The sequence below is a fragment of the Ceratosolen solmsi genome, unplaced genomic scaffold (assembly GCF_000503995.2).
Source record: "Ceratosolen solmsi marchali unplaced genomic scaffold, CerSol_1.0 scaffold57, whole genome shotgun sequence".
In the NCBI taxonomy this organism is placed as follows: Eukaryota; Metazoa; Arthropoda; class Insecta; order Hymenoptera; family Agaonidae; genus Ceratosolen; species Ceratosolen solmsi.
The window spans coordinates 374,692-400,215 of NW_011948427.1; the positions used below are offsets into that span (position 1 = coordinate 374,692).

At 21.6% G+C, this 25,524-nt stretch overlaps 2 protein-coding genes across 3 annotated transcripts in view; one reads left to right on the plus strand and one right to left on the minus strand.

Moving 5' to 3' along the window:
- Cyp18a1 (Cytochrome P450 18a1) overlaps window positions 1-1,962 on the plus strand; it is a 6,531-nt gene extending 4,569 nt beyond the window's left edge. For both annotated transcript variants that reach the window (XM_011501049.1, XM_011501050.1), the window contains exon 5: window positions 1,295-1,962. In XM_011501049.1, coding sequence (XP_011499351.1) covers window positions 1,295-1,685 — 391 coding nt within the window. In that variant the 3' untranslated portion in view covers window positions 1,686-1,962. The remainder of the gene's footprint in view (window positions 1-1,294) is intronic.
- A 9,975-nt stretch (window positions 1,963-11,937) lies between these two features.
- Window positions 11,938-25,524, minus strand: part of phtm (cytochrome P450 enzyme phantom) — a 34,485-nt gene continuing 20,898 nt past the window's right edge. Inside the window, exons 4-9 of the mRNA XM_011501252.1 lie at window positions 21,621-21,769; window positions 15,963-16,168; window positions 15,224-15,521; window positions 14,279-14,431; window positions 13,482-13,656; window positions 11,938-12,246 (exon numbers count right to left, since the gene is read on the minus strand). Coding sequence (XP_011499554.1) covers window positions 12,068-12,246; window positions 13,482-13,656; window positions 14,279-14,431; window positions 15,224-15,521; window positions 15,963-16,168; window positions 21,621-21,769 — 1,160 coding nt within the window. The 3' untranslated portion in view covers window positions 11,938-12,067. The remainder of the gene's footprint in view (window positions 12,247-13,481; window positions 13,657-14,278; window positions 14,432-15,223; window positions 15,522-15,962; window positions 16,169-21,620; window positions 21,770-25,524) is intronic.

The following is a 25,524-nucleotide window of genomic DNA, read 5'->3' on the forward strand; positions in this document are numbered from 1 at the left end:
AAGAGTGTAATTATACGTGCAAAAACCGGATGTTCTAAAAAAATTATCTTAAATAGAGCCCCGTTTTTATTTCAGTAGTCTCTATTTGTCTATATGTTATTTATTTTCTAACCACTCTCTTTATTCTCAATAGAATATTTTTTATTTCTAAGTGAGCGCGCATTCACCTAACAAATCAGAGAATGGGTACAAGCTCTTAGAAGAGCGAGGTAAAAGTTATATAAATCAAGTAAACGTGTTTGCTGAATTGCATAATTTTTTTTATATAATGGAATCTTGTTTAGTCTTGGCAATCTATAAGTTAAATTCCATTTTCTTATAATTTTTTTGTTTTTGTTTTAAGAATATTAAAAAAATATTGATATTATGACATGCTCAATATTTCATGAATTGAATACTATTGATTCTTCCCATATTCTCAACATATGATATACTTTTAGTATGTCATAGAAATTATTCAATTAACATACCAAAGAATTTTTTCTTATAAGCATTTGTTTATTTTTTAATAAATAAATTTTTTTATTATATCATTACTTAAAATCATAAGTATGAAATTATTATAGTTATATCTTATAAAATGCATTATATAAAATATACATACATATAATAAAAAAAAATTAATTAAATATGTATTCAATTTTATATATGTGTGTGTAATAATAAAAGAAATTAATTAAATACACATTTAAATTAATAGATAAGATAAAATTTCATCATGCGTGTGCATGCGGAATATAATAAATAAAAAGAATCAAAGTAACATATATATATTAAAAATCATTAATTATTAAAAATTGAATTATTTATTAAATTTTGCGTACATACATTTTTAATTAATGTTTTATTTTGTAATAAACAAATTTCTATTAATTTAATTATTACATTCAGGGCTATTATTATTTTATAAATAAAATCATATGAATAAAATCATAATAATGAATATTAAATTATTTCTCTTAAAATTTATTTCATTGTGATATTGTAGTTATCATGTAATAAAATTAATTATAAATTAACTTTTATAATTCTTCTATTGGCAGTAATGTTTTTTTTTTAGTAATCTGGAAATATAATAAAATATTCCGTTAATACACATTGATTATCATTATTTGCTTCTTGAAGTATCATAATTTAAAAATTAATCTGTCAGCTTATTTATTAATAACGTAATATTATAAAATATAATAGATAATGAAAATTGCTACTGAAAATTAATTTTTATATGAAAATTTATTTTTATTAAAATTGTTGAAATTATTATTAATCGAAACGTTTAACTTTGTACTTACAGCGAAGTCAACTTGAACGGTTTCAGAATACCTTCAGGTTCTCAGGTTATTCCCCTTCTACACGCTGTGCATATGGATCAAGATCTTTGGGAAGAACCAGCTAAATTTCAACCTAACCGCTTCCTTACAGCTGAAGGAAAAGTATATAAGCCAGAGTATTTTATGCCTTTTGGCGTTGGGAGACGGATGTGTCTTGGCGACGTACTTGCTCGCATGGAGCTCTTCCTTTTCTTTGCTACATTGCTTCACACATTTGATCTTCGGCTACCTGAGGGCGCCTGTTTACCTAGCCTGAAGGGTAATGCCGGGGTCACAGTTACTCCCGATCCTTTTAAAGTTTGCTTGCTCAGGCGAGACAGGGATGTGCCATTGCGTTGTGTTGGTTCCAAGTAAAAACACATACAGTTCGATAAAATTGAAATTCTTTTTGATAAACAAAAAACTTTAAACAAAAAATAAGCACGGTCGCCGTTCCTACTTCGCTCGTTTCTTGAAAGAGCGAGAGAATCAAATTCTCTAGTGAATTAGAGAAGTTACGATTTGTTACATTATCCTGGCAAGTATTCATGTTGTTTTTAACTCTGTTAATAATGGAGTTAATAATGTTCAATATCATAAAAATTAAGGGCTGCGACAATTATTACACAATTATTCAATCAGCTGTTGAGATCTCGAGTGAATTTGCAATGAAGATATGAATTTGATATAAATGTATTCATTTGTTTTGAAAATAGGATTATTGTTAATAGTAGTTTATTGTTAGTATACTTTTCGTAATAAAGTACTTAGGAAGGTTCAGATTCGGAGTCACCTGTTTATGTTATTTTTTAAAATTATTTTTAACAATAATTATGTAAAACAGTTGGCTTTCATAGATTCTCCACTATTTATATTTGTTATGATTAATAATAGATATGTATAAAATAGATATTATTTGTAGTTACTATGAAACATTTATAAATTTTGTATAAAATTTAATATCTTGCGAAATATAGTGTGATAGCAACAAGTGATTCGAATTTACAGATAATTGAAGAATTACTTATGTTTCGTAAAAATGTTTTTAGCTCTTATATAATTTTCTTTTGCAAATTCAATCGAATACCTAACAAGCATTGAATTTTAATTTGACTTATTGTGTTTGAATTATTTTTTAATTTTATTTAAAAAGTATTATAGGTAAAAATACATGCTCAGAACAATAAGTCACAATACAATGCCAAAATGAATTTCTATCAAAGTTTCATTCGATTAATATTTCATTTAATTTAACAGAGATAGTCGAAATCATTAGTCATTAAGCTTCGGGATTCTATTGCAATTTTTTTTTGTAACATGAAAAAGTCAAAATATTATGTATTCAAAGTCAAATGACAGAAATACAACCGAAATTTGTTATTCTTGAAAACATGACACGAACTGGGGTTTAGAGAATTAAATTTATCGTGATTAATAACAATAAATGCGTATTTTCTTTTCCTCAGTTTCGAACTTAAAGTACAAAAAGAATAAAAAGAATGAAGAAGAAACAAAGACGAAGCTTTCAAAGGTATAAGAACTCCGCTTGTGTTCTAACCGTTTGTAACACGCATTAAATCGTTCGTGGACACATTTGTTTTTATTATTCCGCTGCCATAATATTTATTTTGTAAAGAGAAGACAGCATTGCAATTGCAGCTTATTTAATTTATTTTCCATAATCCATGACCGAGAGTTACCGGTAATAGTTCATCATCATTATTGTTGTCGTCGGCCTCCTCCTCCTTCTCCTCTCCTTCTCCTCCTAATCACAATCATTATAATTAAATATTTTATATTTATATGTATAAAACGCCTTCGTCTGATATTGTAAAAACTTGTCTTATTGAGATTTTGTAGATAATGTTATATTATTGCTCGACATCAAATTGTGTTTCTAAATTTTTAATTAAAAGTCGCGCATTAGAAGAAGGCTTTGTCGTAAAGTTCCTTATACATTTCTTATACACTTGTATATATAGCCACTTAATACATTATACACTTGCGCCTTATAGTTTAAAGCATATATTTGAGTGATATGAGTTACATTTAAATTCAAAACTAATATTTTTATATTTCAATTTCTTTTGAAATAAAATGGTATGAGAAGATTTTCATTATTGAACAGTACATAAGAATAGGAAAAGAAATAAAAAATTAACATTAGGTGATATATTTACCAATTATTAATTAAAGTGCTGATACAATGTATAATAATGAAAATCGATAGACGTCTTAGATATGCGTTTATAAGCGTTTAACTAGAACCAATCTTCGGATATTTCTAGTCTATGAACTATTCACATCTGTTTGCTTTTTCTTTATTTTTTTCTTTTATTAAAAAAATTATTGAGTGTGCACATGTATGAGTTTGATTGATATGCGATCGTCGAATTGAGCCGAATGCCGCCGTCCTGTGTTCACCTGTCGAACGCGAGTTCTTGTGTTGTATATTGTACTATTTGAGGCGAAAACACTTTTTTACAAAATGCAAAAATAAAAAAATTTGTATTTTTAGAAAAATTATATTTTATTTTTTATTGTATCCTTTTGCATATTATCCAGATTTATCCCCGTATGTCCCCGTGTGAAATTTCATTTACATAGTAATAATTCATGAAAGTAAAAAATTGTATAAATATATACATGCATGATAATGTGTTATACGTAAAATTATTTAAATTTTTTAATTGGTTGGCTAAAAAAGTGTTATTTTCAGTAAAAAATTCTTTTAATTTGATATAAAATTATATAATTTAATGCATGCTCTTAAATACAACTGTTGAAATTATTATTATACATTTTAAGAAAAAAATATAAAAGAATTATTACATTATTAGTATATGTTGTTTTATTAAAAAATTTTATTAATAGATTTAAATATATTAGCTTTTCAACGTTCTTTAATGTACTTAAATTATATTATTATATGCATTAAATATGTGCATTTTTTATATTCTATTTTGCTTCCAATTTTACATTTTATTAATTTAGAATTGCCGATTATACACTATGTAGTTTTGATAAGCTCCAAGTTATCCCAAATACTTTGGTAACAATAGTAAGAGCACTCGCCCTCGTCTCCGTTCCTGTGTTTGATAATAACGATAAACCTATGAAAGAGAGCAAACTGATACTGTAGTTTTCTCTTCGAAACCATATGGTTCAACGTGAATGTATGTAATCAATATTTTTATGACATGCAGAAAATAAAAAGACCTTATATATCAAATGTACATGTATCTTTTTATAATATTGTTTAAGAATTTGTGATTTTCAGATTCTGATTTAATACTGTTTAGGGTTATTTATTCAGATAATTTGTGCCGATTTTACATGAAAATTCCCAATAAAAGTGTCGTAAAAAAATTGGAATTTATTAGACATTCTATGAAGAAAGATTTTTTTTATATTGTCCGATCTTTAATTATACCGAATCCTCGTATACAATATTAAGTATAAAATATGTAGAAATACGAGATTTGCAATTTTTTGTTTCCTTTCTCTATTAGAGAAGTTTTATTTTGTATATTAATAATATAAAATTTGTTATTTAAAATATTTAGAAATATTTGAAATTATTTTACATAGAATTACACCAAATAATGCATAGACTAAGCTATATTAAATCAATATTCAATAAATAATTGAAGATTTTAATAGGTAAGTGTTGTATATTTTTGTAATTTATTGAAATTGAAATTTGTATTTTTATTGAAGAGTATTTTCAAATAGTATTTTTGAAATTGATTGTACTATTTTTTATTCTATAACTTCTGATAGGAAACTAGAACTTCTAAGATTTTTCTTCATCAGTGTTGGATTTAATATTTTACAATTGAATACCTAGTTATAAAAAATTCATAATCAATAGTGAATAATTTTTTAAAAATAAGTTACAATAAATTGTTGATGCAGTTTATTAAATAATTATATATAGATAACATTTGAAGTTAAAAAGTAATTTTGAGCACTGTATTTACGATAAAAGCCGTATATGTGATATTACTATTTTAAATGAAATGCTTTGTTACTTTGGGTTTTCCATATAAATAACCAGCGCAAAGTTTTACCTAAATCTTGTATATGATTTTCCGTTATGGCATCCTTTACGTTTCGATTGATTATTCTTATTTCTCTTGGTATTAATTATAAATATAAATGTAATTTATATAATATATATTATATATAGTTATTATATATAATATATATTATAAATAAAAAACAGTATGTTTTCATCGCTTTTAATGAAGACTATTAATTATTTATTTGTTAATCTTATTATTACTCAAATTTTTAGCAGCATTTTTCAGTCTGTTTTTGCTAAGATTAACGCGCAATGTAGGATTTTACTTCCATATTATTTTAGTGTATTCATTTCAAATAACACTGATGGCCTTTCGAAATAATTTTAAAAAGTTCAAAATAATGATTTTTCTAATTTTCATTACATATAAAGCTATATTGTTTAGAAGAACAGTAAATATTTAATTCGAACAGATTTGAATTACATATTGAATTTTATTTGCAAGATTATTATTAGAATTATTATAAATTTTGGTATTTTCATAGTACCTATTATATTAACTTTTATATCATAGTTTTTATGTATATGTTTACAAGTATATAATTTCTTTAAATTATATTACTGGTATTATATCCTCAAAATATTTTGAATACTTTTATTTCATCACAACTTTTTCTTTTCAATAAATTTAATAAAAAAAAACATAAAATTGTATATTATATAAGATGTAAAATTAACAGTTTTGTTTTTATTTTTATGAATTTTTATGTTCAATAGTACAAAGATTTTATCAATATTGTCTTTTTTTTATTTGTATTTATTCATTTCTAAATATTTCTAAATCTTTTAATTTTTCTAATATTTATAATACTTTATTATAATATTTATAATCTTAATACCATTAAAAGATATAATGAAATGAACAGTGTAAAACATATGCATAAATAAAAATTCTCGTTCTGCAACGAGTTCATATAAAATATTATGAATTATTTATTTCATAAAAAAAATAATATATATATATTGTATATAAACAAATATTGCCGATACAGCTTAAGAAAATGTTACAGTTAATAGAGTGATTATAGGAATTAGGAAGTATATCTAGGTAAGGATGACGAAGTCCGTTCAATAACTTAATTAAACTGTTAGAGAGATAAATGAAGGTTTATTTCGTACTTTGTCGAAAAATGTTGCTAATTGCATGGAAATGAAAAAAATACTTATTTTATTAAGTTTATAACTCTTATCAAGAATATTAGAGAAATATATAGATATATATGGAAAAAAAATATATATATATAGATAGATAGATAGATAGAGAGAGAGAGAGAGAGAGAGAGAGAAAGAAAGAGAGAGAAGTTTTATACTTACATTGCCTTTAATAAACTTGTCTTTATGCCGATGGTTCTTAGAATATGCAAAAGAATTTCTTAAAGATATCAATAATAAGTTCCACTGCAAAGTGATTTCTTGAATTGTCTTTATACTTAAACATGAACTCTTTTACTCTTCTCTATTATATTAAATTTTTTGTATTCCTTTTATTTTATTTATTTATCTATTACTCACTTGCATCTTTTTCAATACATTCATAGTATAAATAACTAAAAGATATTTTTATATAATATAATTTTAAATATTAATATTAATTAAATATGAACATTAAATTATTAGTATGGAAAATTGGTTTAGAAGATTACATAACAAATATTAAAAATATAGAGAAAAATATATATAAAATTAGAATACTTTCAATTTTACATTAAACTGAGTAATGCGATATTATCATATATAAGTGTATAATATTATAGCTCATTAAAAATATATATACAAGCAATTGTTGATTGTCTATTAATAGATGAGATATATCTTCATAAACATATTTAGAATTTTTCGACAATAGTAATAGATCAATTCATATTAAAAAAATTAATTTTATATTATGAATTTAACATAAACGATTTTTATATACTGCTTAATTATAAGTCGATAAATATTTCTTTCATGTTCATAATTTATTTATTGAGCTAATTTATCTCTTTAAATAACTTTAATAATTTATGTTATTTTCATTTTCATTTAATTTTTTTTTGGTTTTATTTGGTTTAGTTGATTATTTCAATTAATAAAGTTTTGAAATTTATGTCTGAAACTGGTTTTTTGCAAAATGAGGAATTATAATAAATAATTTGTCTTTATATCTTGCATACTTATTTATTCTTTTTTAGTATTGAGTTCATTATCTAAGATATAGATAAATAAGATATCATAGCAAAGTAGAATGCATGTTTTTATTTTTTTTATATTTTTTTATTATTTATTTTTTTTTATTTTTATTTTATTTTACTATTATATTAATATTTATTATTATAATAATTTATTTTTATTCATGCCAAATATTTTAGTTAAGTCTATCAATATTATGTAGATATTTTGGAACATTTATTATTATTCATGATTAATTAATCTGAATAGCATATTACAAATTTTTCATGTTCGTTTTTCTTTAGACTGTTTCAAATCTATTTATGAATCTTAAAGTTGTATATTGTTGAGCTTTATGCTGTTGATAAATGTCCCAATTCTACATTTTTCTTCGTTTAATGCAAAATTTTCCAAATTATTCTATAACGGAGTTTATATATATTTAATAACTTTCCCGGACTTGTAGTATTATAGAATTTAAACAAATTGTTTAAGATAATGTTATATTAGACATTATTTACTTCTTTTATCTACTGTATACTTGTTATGTAAAAATTTTGATTCTCATATGTCAGTGAAAGTATGCTTGAGTAACAAATTCAAAAGGTCTATTTCTACATTAAAAAAATGTCATCTGAATATACGCGAATGAGTGTAAACTAATTTCTCTTTATCGAAAAATATATTATTTTGCAAAACGTAAAATTAAATAATTAAAGAGTCATATTTATTTTCATTATCTTTTTATTTAATTTATAATTAGTAATAATAATATGAAACCTATCAAATAATTTATGTTCTAAGTTCACTAATTCTTATCGAGATAATGCAATATTAATCGATTTTTTTTTATATTAAATAAAATCTCCTGTCTCCTAACTAGTTATACTTTATTGAGAAGATTCTTTATTTGTATATCAAATTGGTCAAAATTCAGTTGATTTGAAATTGATTATAATGGAGTGAATTATTCATTTAATTTCCCACTATCAAACATTATATGATATCTCATAGAATTGTTTATAGTATTTAAAATTTTTATGTTCTTATATTTCAACATTTATATACAGATTTACGACCAATCTATTAAAATTTCATTATGACTTTGATCCTATATTTATTTTTGTATTACTATTTTCAACGATCCTTACTTTAATTTATTGCTTTTCACAGTCAGAGTATTACAGGTGTTCCTATTTATAATTAATGACAGACGTAACATTTCATAATAATTTGAAAGCCTTTTAAAATAATTAAATTATTTTTAATAAAAAAATTATTATTTTTACAAATTAAGTAGTCGATCTATAATATACATATATAGAGTCAATAAGCTATTAATTTTACGATCGAAATAGAACATTGTATTATTCATGTAATTGCATGATATGGTATAAGAATGCAGTAGATAATTATTAAAATACATTTTGTGTACAATTGATTATGTACATCCTTTTTAATTATTACATATTATTTCCTAAGTTTCAAAATATTATCTTCATTGCATATAATTGTCTTTTAGTCTTTTTTATTCATTATAAATTGAAGTAATTATTAAATTTTTATTAATATTTAATTTAAACCAATAAAGGATAAATATCAAATTAGTATGTTAATTATTTATTATCAACTCTGAAAAGCTATTCATTTGGTAAGCATTTAAAACGCAGTTATTCATTGTTTGATCTTATGTGCTATATTGTTCACTTATTTTGTCATTCGTACGGTATTATAAGTGAATGAAGGATTTACACAATCAATTAAATTATAGTTAAATGATTATATTATAATGAACTTATTAAATAAATTTTTAGGTAATGTATTAATATTTGTTTTAACATTATTACATTTATAAAATATGTCTTTATAATGAATTAATTTATAACCTTTATTAACTTTTATTCTATTTAAATCTTGTATTGTATTTTCATTTATATTTATAGATATACGTACTTTCAAATTCTATATACGTAGAATTTGTTTTGAAATACAGTTAGAAAAGCTTAAAATTTTTGTTTTATAATAAACACAATTTGATTTACATACATCAATATTATATTATGTACCTTACATATCAAGAGAGATAAGGCAAAACACAATTTCATTGATTGGACTCAGATTTTTATACAATTTTATTTTTAAAGTAGATAATTCCACAAATAAGAATTTGAGAAAAAATCAATGACAATGTGTTCGGAAAATAATTCCACAATCTGACTCGTCAACCAAACGTGCAAAAATCAACTTAGAAAAAAAAACCCACTAGATGTTATGTGAGGTTGCTGGGCAAGTAAAGGGTTAATATTATCACTTAGAGGTTATGGTTATTGTAGTGCTCTGATCGAACACTATAATATTATTGTGTTTCAACTCAACACGTGTGCAGTTGCCTCTAAATATGCCTAGATAGAGCTTAAATAGAGGTTATGCGAAGCTGTGCGCCACCTATGGCGGGAAGAACTTATCGTTGGAGGAATTGAAAAGCCACTGTGGCGTCTGTAGCTGGTCTTGTCCTAGAGTATGCCTCTGAGACTTCGGTAGTTGGACCTTAATCCGTCCGCTTTCGACTTAAGCCGAGAAATCAAGTATCAGTACTAGCTGTAAGGACTTACTTGCAGTGTATCGTGATTTTTCCAGTCTCTCTTCGTTGGCTTGTTGTGAAGTTCCCTTGTAATATTGCAACTCTTAAGTTCTTCCTTATCTCCAGTGAGATTACATGTGGTCAGGTCCTATGCAATCTAGTCTTGATGAGATCAATTCAACTGTATACTAATTCACAATCGTAGAAAAAACTTCTGATTAAAACTCAGCTAAACGACCTGAATCTCCGGTCCTCCTCCGTGAGAGTAAGTCGTGACTTATCCTTCAATTGTGCGTGAAGTGTTAGAAATGAATAAGTGAAGGTACATTACGTTGTCCCTTCTTAAATGGTTCACTGGTCTCGCTCCACTTGGGATCTCTTCTTCCTTTATTAATTAACCAATCAGAGGTTGATCTTGGGCCGCACAATAGATTATGCACGCCTTTATTTCCACTTCCTTCCGGGCTCAGTCCCGAATTCGCTAATCGGGAAAGTGTCGGAAGGTGACGAGCCTTTTCCATTGGTCACCTCTCCTTGGTTGCCTCATCCCGCTCTGCGACTTGGCTAGACGAAGGGTCCGCTTAGGCGTGGTCAATTTTCCAATGCGATCAACCAGATGTGAAAATAGCCAAGAACAATGCAAGCATTGTCTTAAAGGCCGAATGCGCCCGTATGATCATTGCATGTTGTTGCACGTGCGGGTTTTGGGTTGCAGTGAATCAAGTAAATGTTTTGTACTCAATGCTTTACGCATATCTGATATTCGTTCTGAAACTACTTTGAGGTTCTCCCGGCAATAACCCCGTTAAGTTCTACTGCACTAGGAGCATGAGCACGTTTCGCTAGAGTTTTCCAGATGTTTTATGACACTAGTGCAAAATAATTATGAGCAGGAAAGGTTTGAAGTCTTAAATACAATATTCATGACATTACTTGTCAGATATTTTATTGCCTTAAAAAAAGAGTCTCTCATTCAAATTGAATATTTTTAATAAAATAATAAATAATATGTCAAAATAATTATGTAGGAGTAGGACATCATAAGGGTCTTTGATAATATATGAAAGGATTTATTATATATTTATTTAATTTATTTTTATTAAAATTTTATTTTTAATATTTTTAATAATAAATAATAAGTTAATCGTAACCATTCTTTATCATGATTTGGAGCTCAGAGATAACTTAATTACTTTCATATTTTTTCATTTTTTAGTTTTCATATAGTAATGATTAATTGTATACATTACAAGAATAATTTTTATTTATAAGTAAGCATCGATATAAAATAATAATATAAGACTTTATAGAGTTGTTCTTACAATATGTATATTGTATAAAAAAGATAAATAAAGGGAATAAAATATATTTTATTATATATATGATAATAAAAAATAAAATAAATGTTATGGTAATAATCTACTTAACAAGGTAAATTTTTTAAATCGATTTTTTTTTATTCAATAATTTATAATTCTATAATTATATGATAACATAAAATAGAATGAAGATGAAAAATTATTGAAAGATCTAATATTATTCTTTTTTTCGTTCATTGTTCTAAATAAAATTAAAAATTTGATGTCTTAAATAAAACTTCATACTATATACATATAATAAATAAATAAACTGAAAAACACATTGAATATAGTAAAATTTGTATCTAGTATAATAATAGATGTATACAAATTTTAAATATAAAAATTAACGTACATTAATTACCGATGAAACGCAATTAACATTTTCTTAATATCTTTTTATTAACGAATTGTTGAAACAGAGCATCATATATTTGCACTAAAATGACATATTTAAGGTATTGGATTTTTAAAAATTTATAAAATTTAAATTTTGTCTGTAACATATAAAAATTATATAAATAGCAATAAATCTTTAGGGATATGTTTCAGATATCCCGAATTTTCTATTTTTACGAGATTACTAATGACGACGTTTAAATATCAAATTCTGTCGTTTTGGTACTAAAGTAATACCACAATCTCCTTCTAAATTTATAGTATTACCTATTGGTGCTGATATCGAAAATCGATGCAAAATACGAGCAGTAAATAGAAACAGAATCATTCGAGCAAGTTCATCTCCTACACACATTCTTTTACCTGAGAAAAATAAGTAATAAATTATATCATATAGAATATTATATTTTAACAAACTCTAAACACTAAATTCATAATGAAATATACATAATAATTCACTAGAAGTTGTAGTTTATCATATGCAATTTGAAAAATTATATATATTATATAATAAAAAACTGTAAAATGTTCAAAATAAGTATTATACGTATAAATTATATAAGTTTAAATAAATATCAATGGACTAATTATACGTAAATGTCTTAGAAATTTATTTTTAATATATATAATAAATTCGCGTGTATTGTAATATAAGAGAATATATTTATTATTAACATATTATGAATATATTGATTAGTGCAATGTTTATTTTAAATTAAATAATTAAATCTTTTATTCAATATAAAAATTTTATTTAATTTAATTTTTAAAGAACTAATAGAAAAAAAAATTGTAGAAAATTATATTTATAAATATATTATTATTTTTAAAACATATTTCAAGCATTTAAAACATTAAAATATTTAAAACTTTTTTTTAGGTCAATTATCAAAAACTTGGTAACTGTTTATGTTTAATCCAAATTTATTGAGAATTTTCAAATGTCAATACTAATATAAATATTTGTATTCATTGAAAAACAAAGCGAATTAAATGAAATTATCATATTGTAAAAAAATATTTTCAAGAGAAGAAATGTAGAAACATTTAGTGCAAAATATTTACATAAATTGTCTTAATTATTTAAATAAAGAAACTGCCTTGATATTAAGTAAATTTTAATTTATGTCATTATTTTTTTTCATTTATTTTTTGAACTCATTTATTTACATACCTTGAAAATTGTATGAAATACTTAAATTTTAAATCAATATAGTATCGATATAAAAACTGATAAAAGCGGATGAAATTTTTATTAAATCATCATTTTATTATATACATATCACACAATTAATAGTTTAGTATAATAAAGCAGCTTCCATTATTATTTTAAACAATTCTTTGTTATAATACAACTTATGCAAACATTTAATTATTTTAATTAATTTAGAAAAAATTGCAAACATATTTCATTCTATAATTCTAATAAAATATTATATTTATAATATCTTAAAAATAAATATGTAATATAGAAATTTAACATTATTTATTATTATTTATAAATATTTTAATGTATTTGTATTGTAAATTTATATATATGTATTACTTGTAACATCTTTGTTTCCCACATAGTTATGTAATTGTTTTAATATTCTTACCAAATTGAAATGGTATAAAAGCATCTGGTTTCTTTAATCCACCATTTTCCGTTAGAAATCTATTTGGATCAAACATACATGGATCCGGCCAATATGAAGGATTTAAATGTATAGCCCATTGTAGGGGTACTATCATACTATTTTTGGGAATGGTAAAATTTTGAATTTGAGTATCCTATATAAATATATCTTCTATTAGAATAAATTAAAAATTTTTTAATTAAAAAACAGTCGTTTGTACAATTAATAGTTTTAGAAGTCTTTTCTAATTATGAAATTAAAATAGCTGTGACTATTATGAAACTAACTCTGCTCAGTGCCGATAAAAGTTATTAATTATTTAACTAATTTTTAGGATTTATTTGCTTCCTTATATGATACATACTTTTGAATATTATAAAGCTAATCTATTATAAATACGATCTATTAAAAATATTAATTCACGTAAAACATTATATAACTCATCATTTAAAGCATTACTTTAATAGATTTATCTAATTATGTTTGCTAATTATTTAAGTTAACATTTTTTATTTAGGTAAATATATTCTATCAATTCATAATAAAAACATTTGAATTTAAATTTACTTTTGAACCTTGACATACCTTCATATGTATTTCATTTTATTTATTATTAAATTATATTATTTTAAAAATATAAGTTCTAAATATATATTTCATTAGAAAATATTGTTAAATTTGATGGTTTATCAAGTTACATTTATATTAAAATGTAATAGAATTAATAAGTGTTATTAAGTATCTAATTAATGAATTTTATAAAACTCTGCAGTAACCTCAGTTGTCCCGTGTGGAATCCCAATAGGTACAACGCTTCTAAGACGTTGTACTTCCATAATTGTAGCTTCTAATCGAGTCAAATCTCGACGATTTTCCAACGTTGGTTCATTTTCACCGACTATTTTATTAATTTCTTCTTGGAGTTTAGCCTTTTATAAGTAATTTAATTTTTATAAATATGAATTATATTTTCATTTCCTGTTTTAATCCATGCAATTGCCATTATATTTTAATATGCTTTTATAATAAAACTAAATTCTATTTATAAATTCAGATAAATTTTTTATTGGCATACAATATTCATTCAATTTTAAGCAGTAATTAATTGTAAATTTTATTTTACCTATTCTTGATCAGTGAGATGATATACATATATTTACGATTGTATAAATTATTTCAGGATATGAATATAATATATGAATTATAAAGATAAAAAAATTACATAGATTTTGGTTGCCTATAAAAGAGTATGCAAGTTATATAATATGTATTTATAATAATATAAAATTTTGTTATCATAAAAATAAGTTTCAGTTTTTATCTGAATGATATTAGTCTTTTTTTATAAAATTACAGTTAATCCACTGCAAGTTATTAAGAAATTAAAAATCTATTATAAAATAATATTTATAAAAATATTATTATTGTAGCTATATAATGTAATTAACATAAAATATTGGATTTATTTTAAAAACTAAAAAAAAATGATTCATAGAAACTGATTAGAAAACTATGGCATACTATTTAAACAAAAAACACTAATATTTTAAAATATAAAATATAATATTATTACATAAAATATATGTAATTTGTCAGTAATCAGCTTAAAAGTTATTTCATATAAGAACAATCGCTCATTTTTAATTACTAAGAATATTAAAAATTTTAAAAATACGACACTCACATTTTCGAAAGAGACGAAATATATACATAAAACTTACCTGTTCCTTGGGAAAAGCAACCATAAAAAGTAGAAACCAGCTAAGTGTAGTTAAAGTTGTATCAACACCAGCACCAAAAATATCGGCTAATAGGTAAACGCATTGTATTTCAGTAAAAGAATCAAGTGGTTCTTCATTTGCTAAACGTTTTTGCATTTCTTTATCATATGCTGCTAAGAAGCTGTTCATTTCATTAGGAAATTTTCTATGATCTGCCAGTATTTTTCGATAAACTTCGTGCGTTTTATTTTGGCCGTCAATAAGTAATTTCATTATATTATAATAGCGGGGTAAAAACCTTCGATATAATATGATTAGCAATATTAAAATTAAAACAAAAATACACTTGCTATATTTTATGAATGAATGATTTTATTTTTATATAAAAATATATCATCACAACAGATTCCTTATTTGAAATTCTTATAATTTAAAACATGTAAACACTTGTTGCCAATAAAAGTTATACATATTTCATAATAATCATTTTATAATTTTATAATAGTAAATATGAAATCAATTTAGAACAGCATTTTGATAAAAATATTTAAAATCTAATTTATTATAACAAAAATATTTAAATTTATTAAATTATTTAAAATATAATTTTCTATAATAAGAATAGATAAAATCTATTAACTTATTAAAAATATAATTTACTATGATAAAGTTATTTACATTTTTTTATTAAAATGTAAATATTTACAACTGAAAAAGTATTATATTCCTTTTTATTTACCTGAGAAATGGCAAAAAATTCAGAGGACCAGAAATACCAATGTGTTTGACACCTTCTTCTTGCAAAAATTGTAACCATTTCCAAACTTCATCTTCTTCTTGATAAATTTTGCCAAATACAAAAAAGTTCATCAAGTTTCCTATACAATGTTGCAAAGTTTGATGGGGATCTAATCCACTTTTCTCATTTGATCGCATTTCAAGTTTCTTTAAATTTAAAAAATTATATTTCTTATTTTAAGTTATATTATACAGTTGAATTAAAATCATAATATTCAATAAATAATTTTAAATGAATATTTATTAAGAAATAAAGTAAAATAAGTATACTTCGTACATTTCAACAAAAAGAAGATTAATATATATTTCATTAAAAAGAAATTATTTATCGTATTTAATAAGAAAATTAAAGGTAATTTTTTGTGTTATGTAATAATTTATACTATATATTATTTATATATAATAATTTATATATATACTATAATATATATTTACTATAATAATATAACAATAAATTATAACTGTTCAATCTTACTCGTACATTTGGAATTCTTAATTTATTAATGTACATCAGAAATTGAAAAATTATGAAATATAAATAATAAAATTTCAAAAACTAACATTGTAATGAAATTTATGTATTTTATTTAAATGTTACTAAAATTTCATTTTATTATTGTAAAAATTTAGATTAACTTTTATAGAACCCTCATTATTAAATACTACTATTTTTCATAATAATATATCGATTTTGCAATATTAACATACAGTAATATAAATGGTTATTTACTAATACTCCCCAAAGGAGATTTAAATGAATATTTAATAATATGAATGCAAGATTGTATTGTGATTAACTACTTGAAAATTTCTTTTGTTCTTAATTATATAAAAAATGACAATTAAAAGTAGGTAAACGATGATTAAAATTAAATTCAGAAGTTTGTATTTTTGAAACCCACGCTTCCGTAACTATTTTTTGTTATTTATTTTGTTCCATTATTATTTAATATTTATTAAAAAAATATATATATATATAATATTGTTAACAAACAAACAAAGGATTCAACTAAATCAATTGTTTTACGAAAATATATTTTGATAAATATAGTCCTGACAGTAATACAATTAAATTTAGTATTTAGTATAGTAGGACAATTAGTTTTATTATTATTTATAACCATAACTGTTAAATATAGAAAAAATGACTACTTTTATGTAGTAGTAGTAGTGCTTTCTTTTTTATATCATAATTAGAAAAAAATTGAAGGGAAATAATGCAAAATAGTGCACCATAGTTGTATTTGTATTTATAATTATATACAACAAATACTTACACTCACATATATATTTAATATAAATTTCTGCGTTAAAGCATATTAATTTTTCACTATTTCTTATAATATATATATATATATATATATAATTTCTTTATATTTTCGATTTTTGTCTGCCTTGATTTATTTATATTAATTTAGCTTGTAAGTTATTTGTGTATTAGTACTACTTCTAGTGAAATATATATATATATATATATATACTATTTTTGTCTTATAATAACCATCGCCAAAGAATAAAATGTTTGAAAGAATAAATATGATTTTAAACATATTTTTGAAATATTTTGTATTTCTAAATAACTTGATAAAAATAAAGATATTTTAGTTTTTTTTTGTAAATTAATAAAATTTTTTATAAAAATAATATTAATAAAAATTTAAGTTAATTATTTTAGTTAAATATTAGTTCAAAATGTAATTACTTTACTGTAGCATATAATATCATTATAACTTCTATGATTAAGCTTATATATTTTTGTCATAAATATATTATTCAAATTCTCATCACAAAGATTTTCTTCTTATTTATATTCCTGTTTAAATTAGTTTATCTGCAGTGTTGGACTTTTTAAAGATATTAGAATCTCTAGTTGTGTTATTATCAATTTTCGATTCTAATACTATTGGTAAAGAATTCTATGTTCTTATCAGTGATAGGATATTTGATTTATTTTTCCCTTAAAAGAATTATTTAATTTTATAAACATTTTAAAATCATTATTTGTTAAAAATTTATCTATTTTAATCATTCACAATTATTTTAGAATGTTTAAGAATGCTTATGATACTATTTTATATTTGTATTTGTGTAATAATATTTTTTGTATAATAATGTATAATAATATTTGTATAATAAATATTTGTAAAATTTTAGCTATTTACCTTTTCTTGTTATAATCGTTCCGTTATATATATGACTTTCTGTTTTTTCAATTTGGTGAATTTTTTATCTTATTTATAGTAGTATTTAATCATTTATATTATTTATATAGTACATTGTATTTATTACTTTATTACGTGAGTTTCATATAAGCTTGAATTTATTTATGTTAATATGTTTATATAATTAAATCATTCTCAATTCTGATATATTCAATTATAAGTATATTTTATTTTTATTAAGAATTTTTATACGAGTTTTTTGAAACTCAATTCTAATAGCAGTCTATAAAATATTTATAAAATTTCTATAGAAAATTAAGTCATTTAAATAGTTTAGGGAATCATAGGCTTACAATTTATATCTATTGATTATATTGATCTTATTTATTTATTATTTATCTTATTTATCTTATTTATTTTTTACAATGTTGCTATTGGCATTATATTAACCTTCTCTTATATTTTGTGGAGAGGTTACTAAATGCTACATAATAGTTTCTGTTTTTTTAACGTAGTATATTTTTGTAATTTTAGTTTTAGCATTTTTCTTCTTTCTCGAATAAATTAATAATAATAATTGAATAACATTCATTTTGTTGGCCAATATCTTTTAATATTTCACAAAAATTATTCAAAACTATTTAAAACTAAATATTGTTTTTATAAGTGTTATCCTGTTACTTTTATTATATTTAAAGAATTTTTATTAATAATTACAATAAATTATTGGTAATTTTTAATTTAACCGTATATGATTATTTATATTATTTTAATAATTAATTTAGAAGATAGATTTAAAATACATTACTTGGTTTTTTACATTATGACGTTATAATTTTTAATGCTGTTAAGTTTAGGATTTTTTCTTTTAACAAATGTTTATAATATATATATCTGGGTGACTTTATTGACTCGCATTTATTTATAATTTGTCTAATTTTTGATAATGAATACATTTCATGTATTTATTTAATCTTGTTGGAATTTTGTAGTTTCTGATACAGTAATAACAAATTAATGTATTTTTTTGCACTTTCTCCAAATAATAATGAAAATGAAAGTTTAAGAATTTATTATCCAATAATGTTCGCACCATGGCAATAGTTAATAATAAGATTCTTTTAATAATTCATTTACTGTTTTACTCAAACTAATGTTTACAATTGCATAGGTTGTTTCTATTAAATATATATTACATTGATGCATTAAACTTTAGTAATAAAATATATTATTTTGAATTTTTGAAATCAATGTATAAACATCCTATATAAGTTTTTAAAGCAAATTTATTGCTGGCGTAATGATATTTATATATTTTATATATGATATGTTTGTTGTAATTATTTTTGACATAGATATTTTTATAAATAATATTTTAACTAATTAAATTTAACGTACGTTTTGGATTTCAATTAGAAATTAAGAACATACGACGATCACTGTGCTCTTTCTTTTTCGTTAATGGAAATCGTTTTATACATCTTATCACAATATTGTATTTTCATTTTTTTTTCAGTTTAACTCTTTAATTAATCCATTATATATATTGTATATCTTTATGTATATATCTTTTTGTACTATTTCTCTTTAATTCAAAAGGAAGTTAAAAACTTCTTATGATTTTTGTTTTTTTTTTTATTCCAAATATATTCTACAGTTATTATTTTAGTTTTTTTTCTATTATACTGATTTTGTATTTTAGTTTTTTTTTTAAATCAAGTTTGCTTTAAGACAATATTTTAAAGTAATAGTTAATTTTTTATATAAAATTTTAAATCGAGTTAAATTTAAGTAATTGTTTTTGGAAATATATTGTTTTTTTTTAATTTCATTGAATTCCAATGTAGACTAGAACATATATTTTCGTCGTAGCGGCTGTTATTCTCAATGCTTTAATTATTATTGTAGTTACTTTTTTATAATAACTTTTTAATAATTATTATATAATAAATTTTTATTATAAATGAACCAAATGCATCACGTTATATTTATATATAATATTTTATTATTTTCTTTTCTTCTATTTAAACTATAATTATTTGTATCGAATTTGATATTACGTATTCCTTATTTTACTTTTTGAATATACGAGCAATTAATTAGATAATACCTTTCTTTTCGTGAGGGTTGACGCTCTTTACAATGAAATAATTTTTTCAAGAGGAGTTTCACTGTTAAATACTTATATATCTGGATTTTAATTTAATTCTTATATGAATAAATATGCACATCGGCACAAATACTTTTTTCTATTCTACTATAAATTATTGATGCAGAAATAAATAGTAAATTTTTTATATTTTAGCTTGTTAAATTAATAATTTATTCAATTTTAATGACATTAAAAAAATACATCAAAGATAATGTTATTGACGTTTAATTTTTTTAAAACTTTAAAATATTCAATAAAAAATTTTGAATTTTAGAAGCGATTATTATTCATTTATTAACCAAATTCCTAAAGTGTTAAAAATAAATCATAATTTAATTTGTATTTTTACTATAACAATTAATTTTGTTGTAATATGAACTTATTAAATTATGAATTCTTTTATTACATTATTACATTATTTTATTATTTTGTAAATTTTATTACTATATTTATTCAAATATATATTATTTACTATGATATTTATTTGTAATGAACTGTATTCATTAACAAAAATTTGGAATTTGTAATTTCTATTTTTAACGAAAAAATTATCAAATTTTATCCAAAAGATGGTTTTAGTTATTTTTTTAGTAATTAAATTGTTATATAATTTAAGAATTTTTAATTAATTAATAATTAAAATTAGATTATTATGATAACATAATTAAGCGTAGAAAACACTCAATTTTAATTTTGTCTATAAATTATATGGACAACAATTTATTAAGAATACCATTTATATAAATTTATCATAAATAGAAATATATTATAATTCACTTTAATAATATTAAAATTATTGTAAAAGTAAATTTAATGTTATAATTTCAAAATTATAGATTGCGTAAATTTCTTCTATGATCTTGGAATAAAATGAATTAAATAGTAATTACTACAAATATTATAGTATATTATATAAAATTGATATAAATATTTTGAATATAAATATATAAAAATTTTATTTATTGAATTATTTATACAATGGCGAATTGTTTTCTGAATTTTTTAAAAAATATAAAATAATATTATTTAAAAACGGTTTTGATAAAAAAATATAGAATGTATTTTTCATATTTATACATATTATTTTATAAATTACTATACTATATGGTCATGCTTTGATATTTTATCGGTGTAATATTGTGTTGTTATTTAGGTAAATCTATTGTATTAATTTAGGATTTTATAATTTTAAATACTATATTACTAAATACATATACAAATTTAGAGAAAATGTATGGTGTTACAATATTCCTATTATTCATAAAAATTAAATATTATTTGTTACCATAAGTGCTTCATTAATACTGAGTAGAATTCTTTTTTCTAATAAGTCGCGTTTTGAACTAGCAAATTTCGTCATGCCAAAATTTTTAAGACAGTTCAAAACAAATTTTCTCTGAACCTTCCATAAATTACCCTCTGCTGCAATTATACCTGCAATACAAATTTAACTTATAATTTTCTTGCTTCATACTTATAGTTTTTATTTATATAAATGAAATATCATACGCTTTTCTTATGTTCTTTATATATATTATAATGTATCAGCTACAAATCGATAAAGTTTTTTCCCACTTACATATTTTTAATATACTATGAAAATCAGCGACTATTTTTTATAAATAATGTCGACCTTTTTCATTTAAAATTTGAACAAATATGCAGATAAAATAAAGAAAAACACAATAAAAGACAAGAAGATAAAGATATAAGAAAAGATTATATTAGTATGTATATTTTTTATGTATACGGGTTCATATGTATAATTCAAACCACTGGATCTAAGTTGGATTAGCATATGTACATTTGTGTGTGCAATGTGGAAACGAAGAAAGTACTGTTGTTAAATAATTTGACTCGTTTATCGTTAACAAATTAATAAAAAAATGATTTATTTATGCTCATATAGAATTTCAGATATTTTTACAAATATATAGAATTGGTTGTTGTATAACATATGTAAGTTTTAAAACTCATAAGATTGGTGTGATGTACGACTTATATGTTAATAAGTAGTCTATAAATCTTATAAACGGCTATTAGTATTTATGTGAAAATTTATGCGTATACACTTCAATTAATGTATGATTACACGATTATTCTTTAATCGAATAATAAAAAAAAAAATACGAATTATATGCTTTTTAATGATGAATGCTGTATTAAACATGCTTTTAATATATATTCAAACATACACCTCATAAAAATATATTACTTTGAATAAGAATTTATTACAACGTATTAATTGAATTAATTAATATTAATAGGGATTATTAATTACAATATATTTAGTTCATACTATATCTCTATTTATATACAGTACGGTGTTTGATGTATTTTTATGTTACTATATTCTACTTATAATTAGCGGAAGTAACTAATATAAATAAAGACATAAAGCGAATCTAGTTACATATATCTTTCTTAATTTTATAATGTACATATGCAAATTGATATACATCTTTAAATATTTATTTTCTAAATATTCCTTAAAACAAATATTTAGTATTTTTCATACAAATTAATATTAATTTACATCATATAAAAACTTTTTTTCAAAATACAGTGAATTTTAATATTATAAAGAACATTTTTATCGGAGAACAACTTTTAGATGTATCTACGTGCGTACACACACGCGCGGTAAAAGCAAGATTGTTTATATATCAAAATAACCTATTAATATATACATTATATCTTTTACAAATTTATCAAGCTTTAATTTAAATTATCTTACAACATTTTTGATTAATTTATAGATAATTAAAGATTACCATAATACTTTGTTGGATTAATAAACAAATAAATACTAAAATATTGTTTTGCATCGATTAATTCAGAACAATCATGTTCAACTTTTGAATATACGAATTTAAAATAGATTATAATTTTTATTAAACATACTTATATAATCAATATTAATAATATTATATATAGATTTTAAGATGTATTGCTATTGTAGTAATAATAAATCATATCCAGGAAGTAATTATCTTTTTTTCATTTTTTATTTCTTTTTCATTACTTTGAATTTACTAAAAAAGTTATTTTTTATATTAAATATTAAATATATATAAAGTAAATTCAAGCTTGATTAAACAATTCAAAGCCGTTGTTTTAAATTTATTAATGTTTATATCACAATTGTATTTAAAAATTAGAATGTATAACTACTCAATCATATACTATTTTTGATAAATTTTTATTTACAATATTTGTATATAATTATATAAATCTTTTAAAATAAAAATTAATACAAGATAGTTTTGAAATTTCCATTATAGAAATACATCTATTGATAAAATTGATTTTTTTTTTAAAATACATGGTTGAAAATATAAATTTCATAATTAATTCATTTACTACATTACACTTAATTTAATTATTAATTATAAATTTCTTTAATTTAATAATTATGTGACTAATTAATTTCTTTCATTGTGCAATATTTAATAACGTTCACAAAAAACTTTATATAAATATTTTCATTAATTATGTATAAAAAATAAATATTTAATAAAGTTTTAAAATTCAATCGAATCATTTTTCATCTCTTTTACGATATGCAATTGTTTAAAATCTAGCATAATTTGATTAAGGCAAGGAAATTTGTTACGATTGAATTCAATTAAGATATATTCTAATACAAAAAAATTTTCAAACTGCTGTACGTAAATTCTTCATTTTTTATTTAATACTTTAATCAGAATTCAATTTATACATTGTAAATAATTTATTATGAAATCGAATAGCAGCAATAACGATATTTCCATAATATCTTATGATACGAATATATTTGAATATTAAAATATTTTTCTGTTACATTTCTCTCATTTAAGTGAAGTATATATTTATATCCATATATATGTATACGTATGTCTAATAATATCTCATAAACAAATTCACATTATATATCGTGTAAAAATAAAATAATTTATTCAAAGTAATTATAAATTATAATAACATTATTAAAATTTATATTTAATATTTATTACATATTAAACCTTTTTTTGCACTTTTCCCGTTATGTATATATATATATATATATATATATATATCCTTTTCCTTTTCCCTTTATCAGAATTTCGGTCTTACTGTATATCTCTTTTCATGACATTACCACTGAAAGGATTTTGATCCGTCCTTGTAAAAGTAACTGTAGTGCTCTACACGAGTACAGAGTATAACAACCGAGACCGGAACCACAAGCATGCGTTGCGATTTCTTTTATGAAGAATCATAAAAGTGAGAGTCTTTTACAAATGCCAATTTATTCAGTTGGTGTATTTTACAAATATATTATGGCCATACCTGTTCTGTATTTAATCAATAATTTTTATTTGCTCTTTTTGAATGATTAATTTATGAATTTATAAAATTTGAATTGTTCATTTATTTATGTGTATTTCGAATTTTTTAAATATTAGTACGATTTTTTTTAATGTAAAAAATGTAAAAATTGATTTTCATAATTAAAAATTGAAAAATATGCTCATATAGATATATAATTATTAATTATTAATATTAATTAATAATTTTTAATTAATCTATACTTCTCTATTATACTTATGAACATACGGTATATTATTAATTAACCATTAATCTTTAACAATTAAATTTTTGTAATATTAGTATATTTAAATATAATACATAATACTATATATAATATATAATATGTAATAAATATATAATAAAGCATATTATAAACAAAAACATTAAAAAAGTGTATATTTTTATTACTTTACGAACCTGTAGTTTAATATTATAATTCATAAGATACTAAAGTGTAAGAACTCATTTATAAGTGCAAACATAATATTTTACTAATATATATTGAATAATTATTTTCAAACTAATAAGTAGAATACACAAAATTTAGAAATAAATAAAAGTGCATAAGTAACTGAAAATTTTTAAATAAATCGAAAATATTTTCATATTATTAATAATAAAAAGTAAGGTAAGAATATAGCAATTTTTAAATTGTATCGTGTATTATTTCACGTATTAAAAAGATTTATTTATCGCTACTATCTATATATATTTATGTGTACTTACAATATAATATTTGGTCAATTTTAGTATTTATGTATTTCGTATAATTAATAAATAATATATAATAAATATTACATATTATTAAAGAACTTTGTTTTACAATATTGCTATTTGCAATTTTAATGTTAATGTAC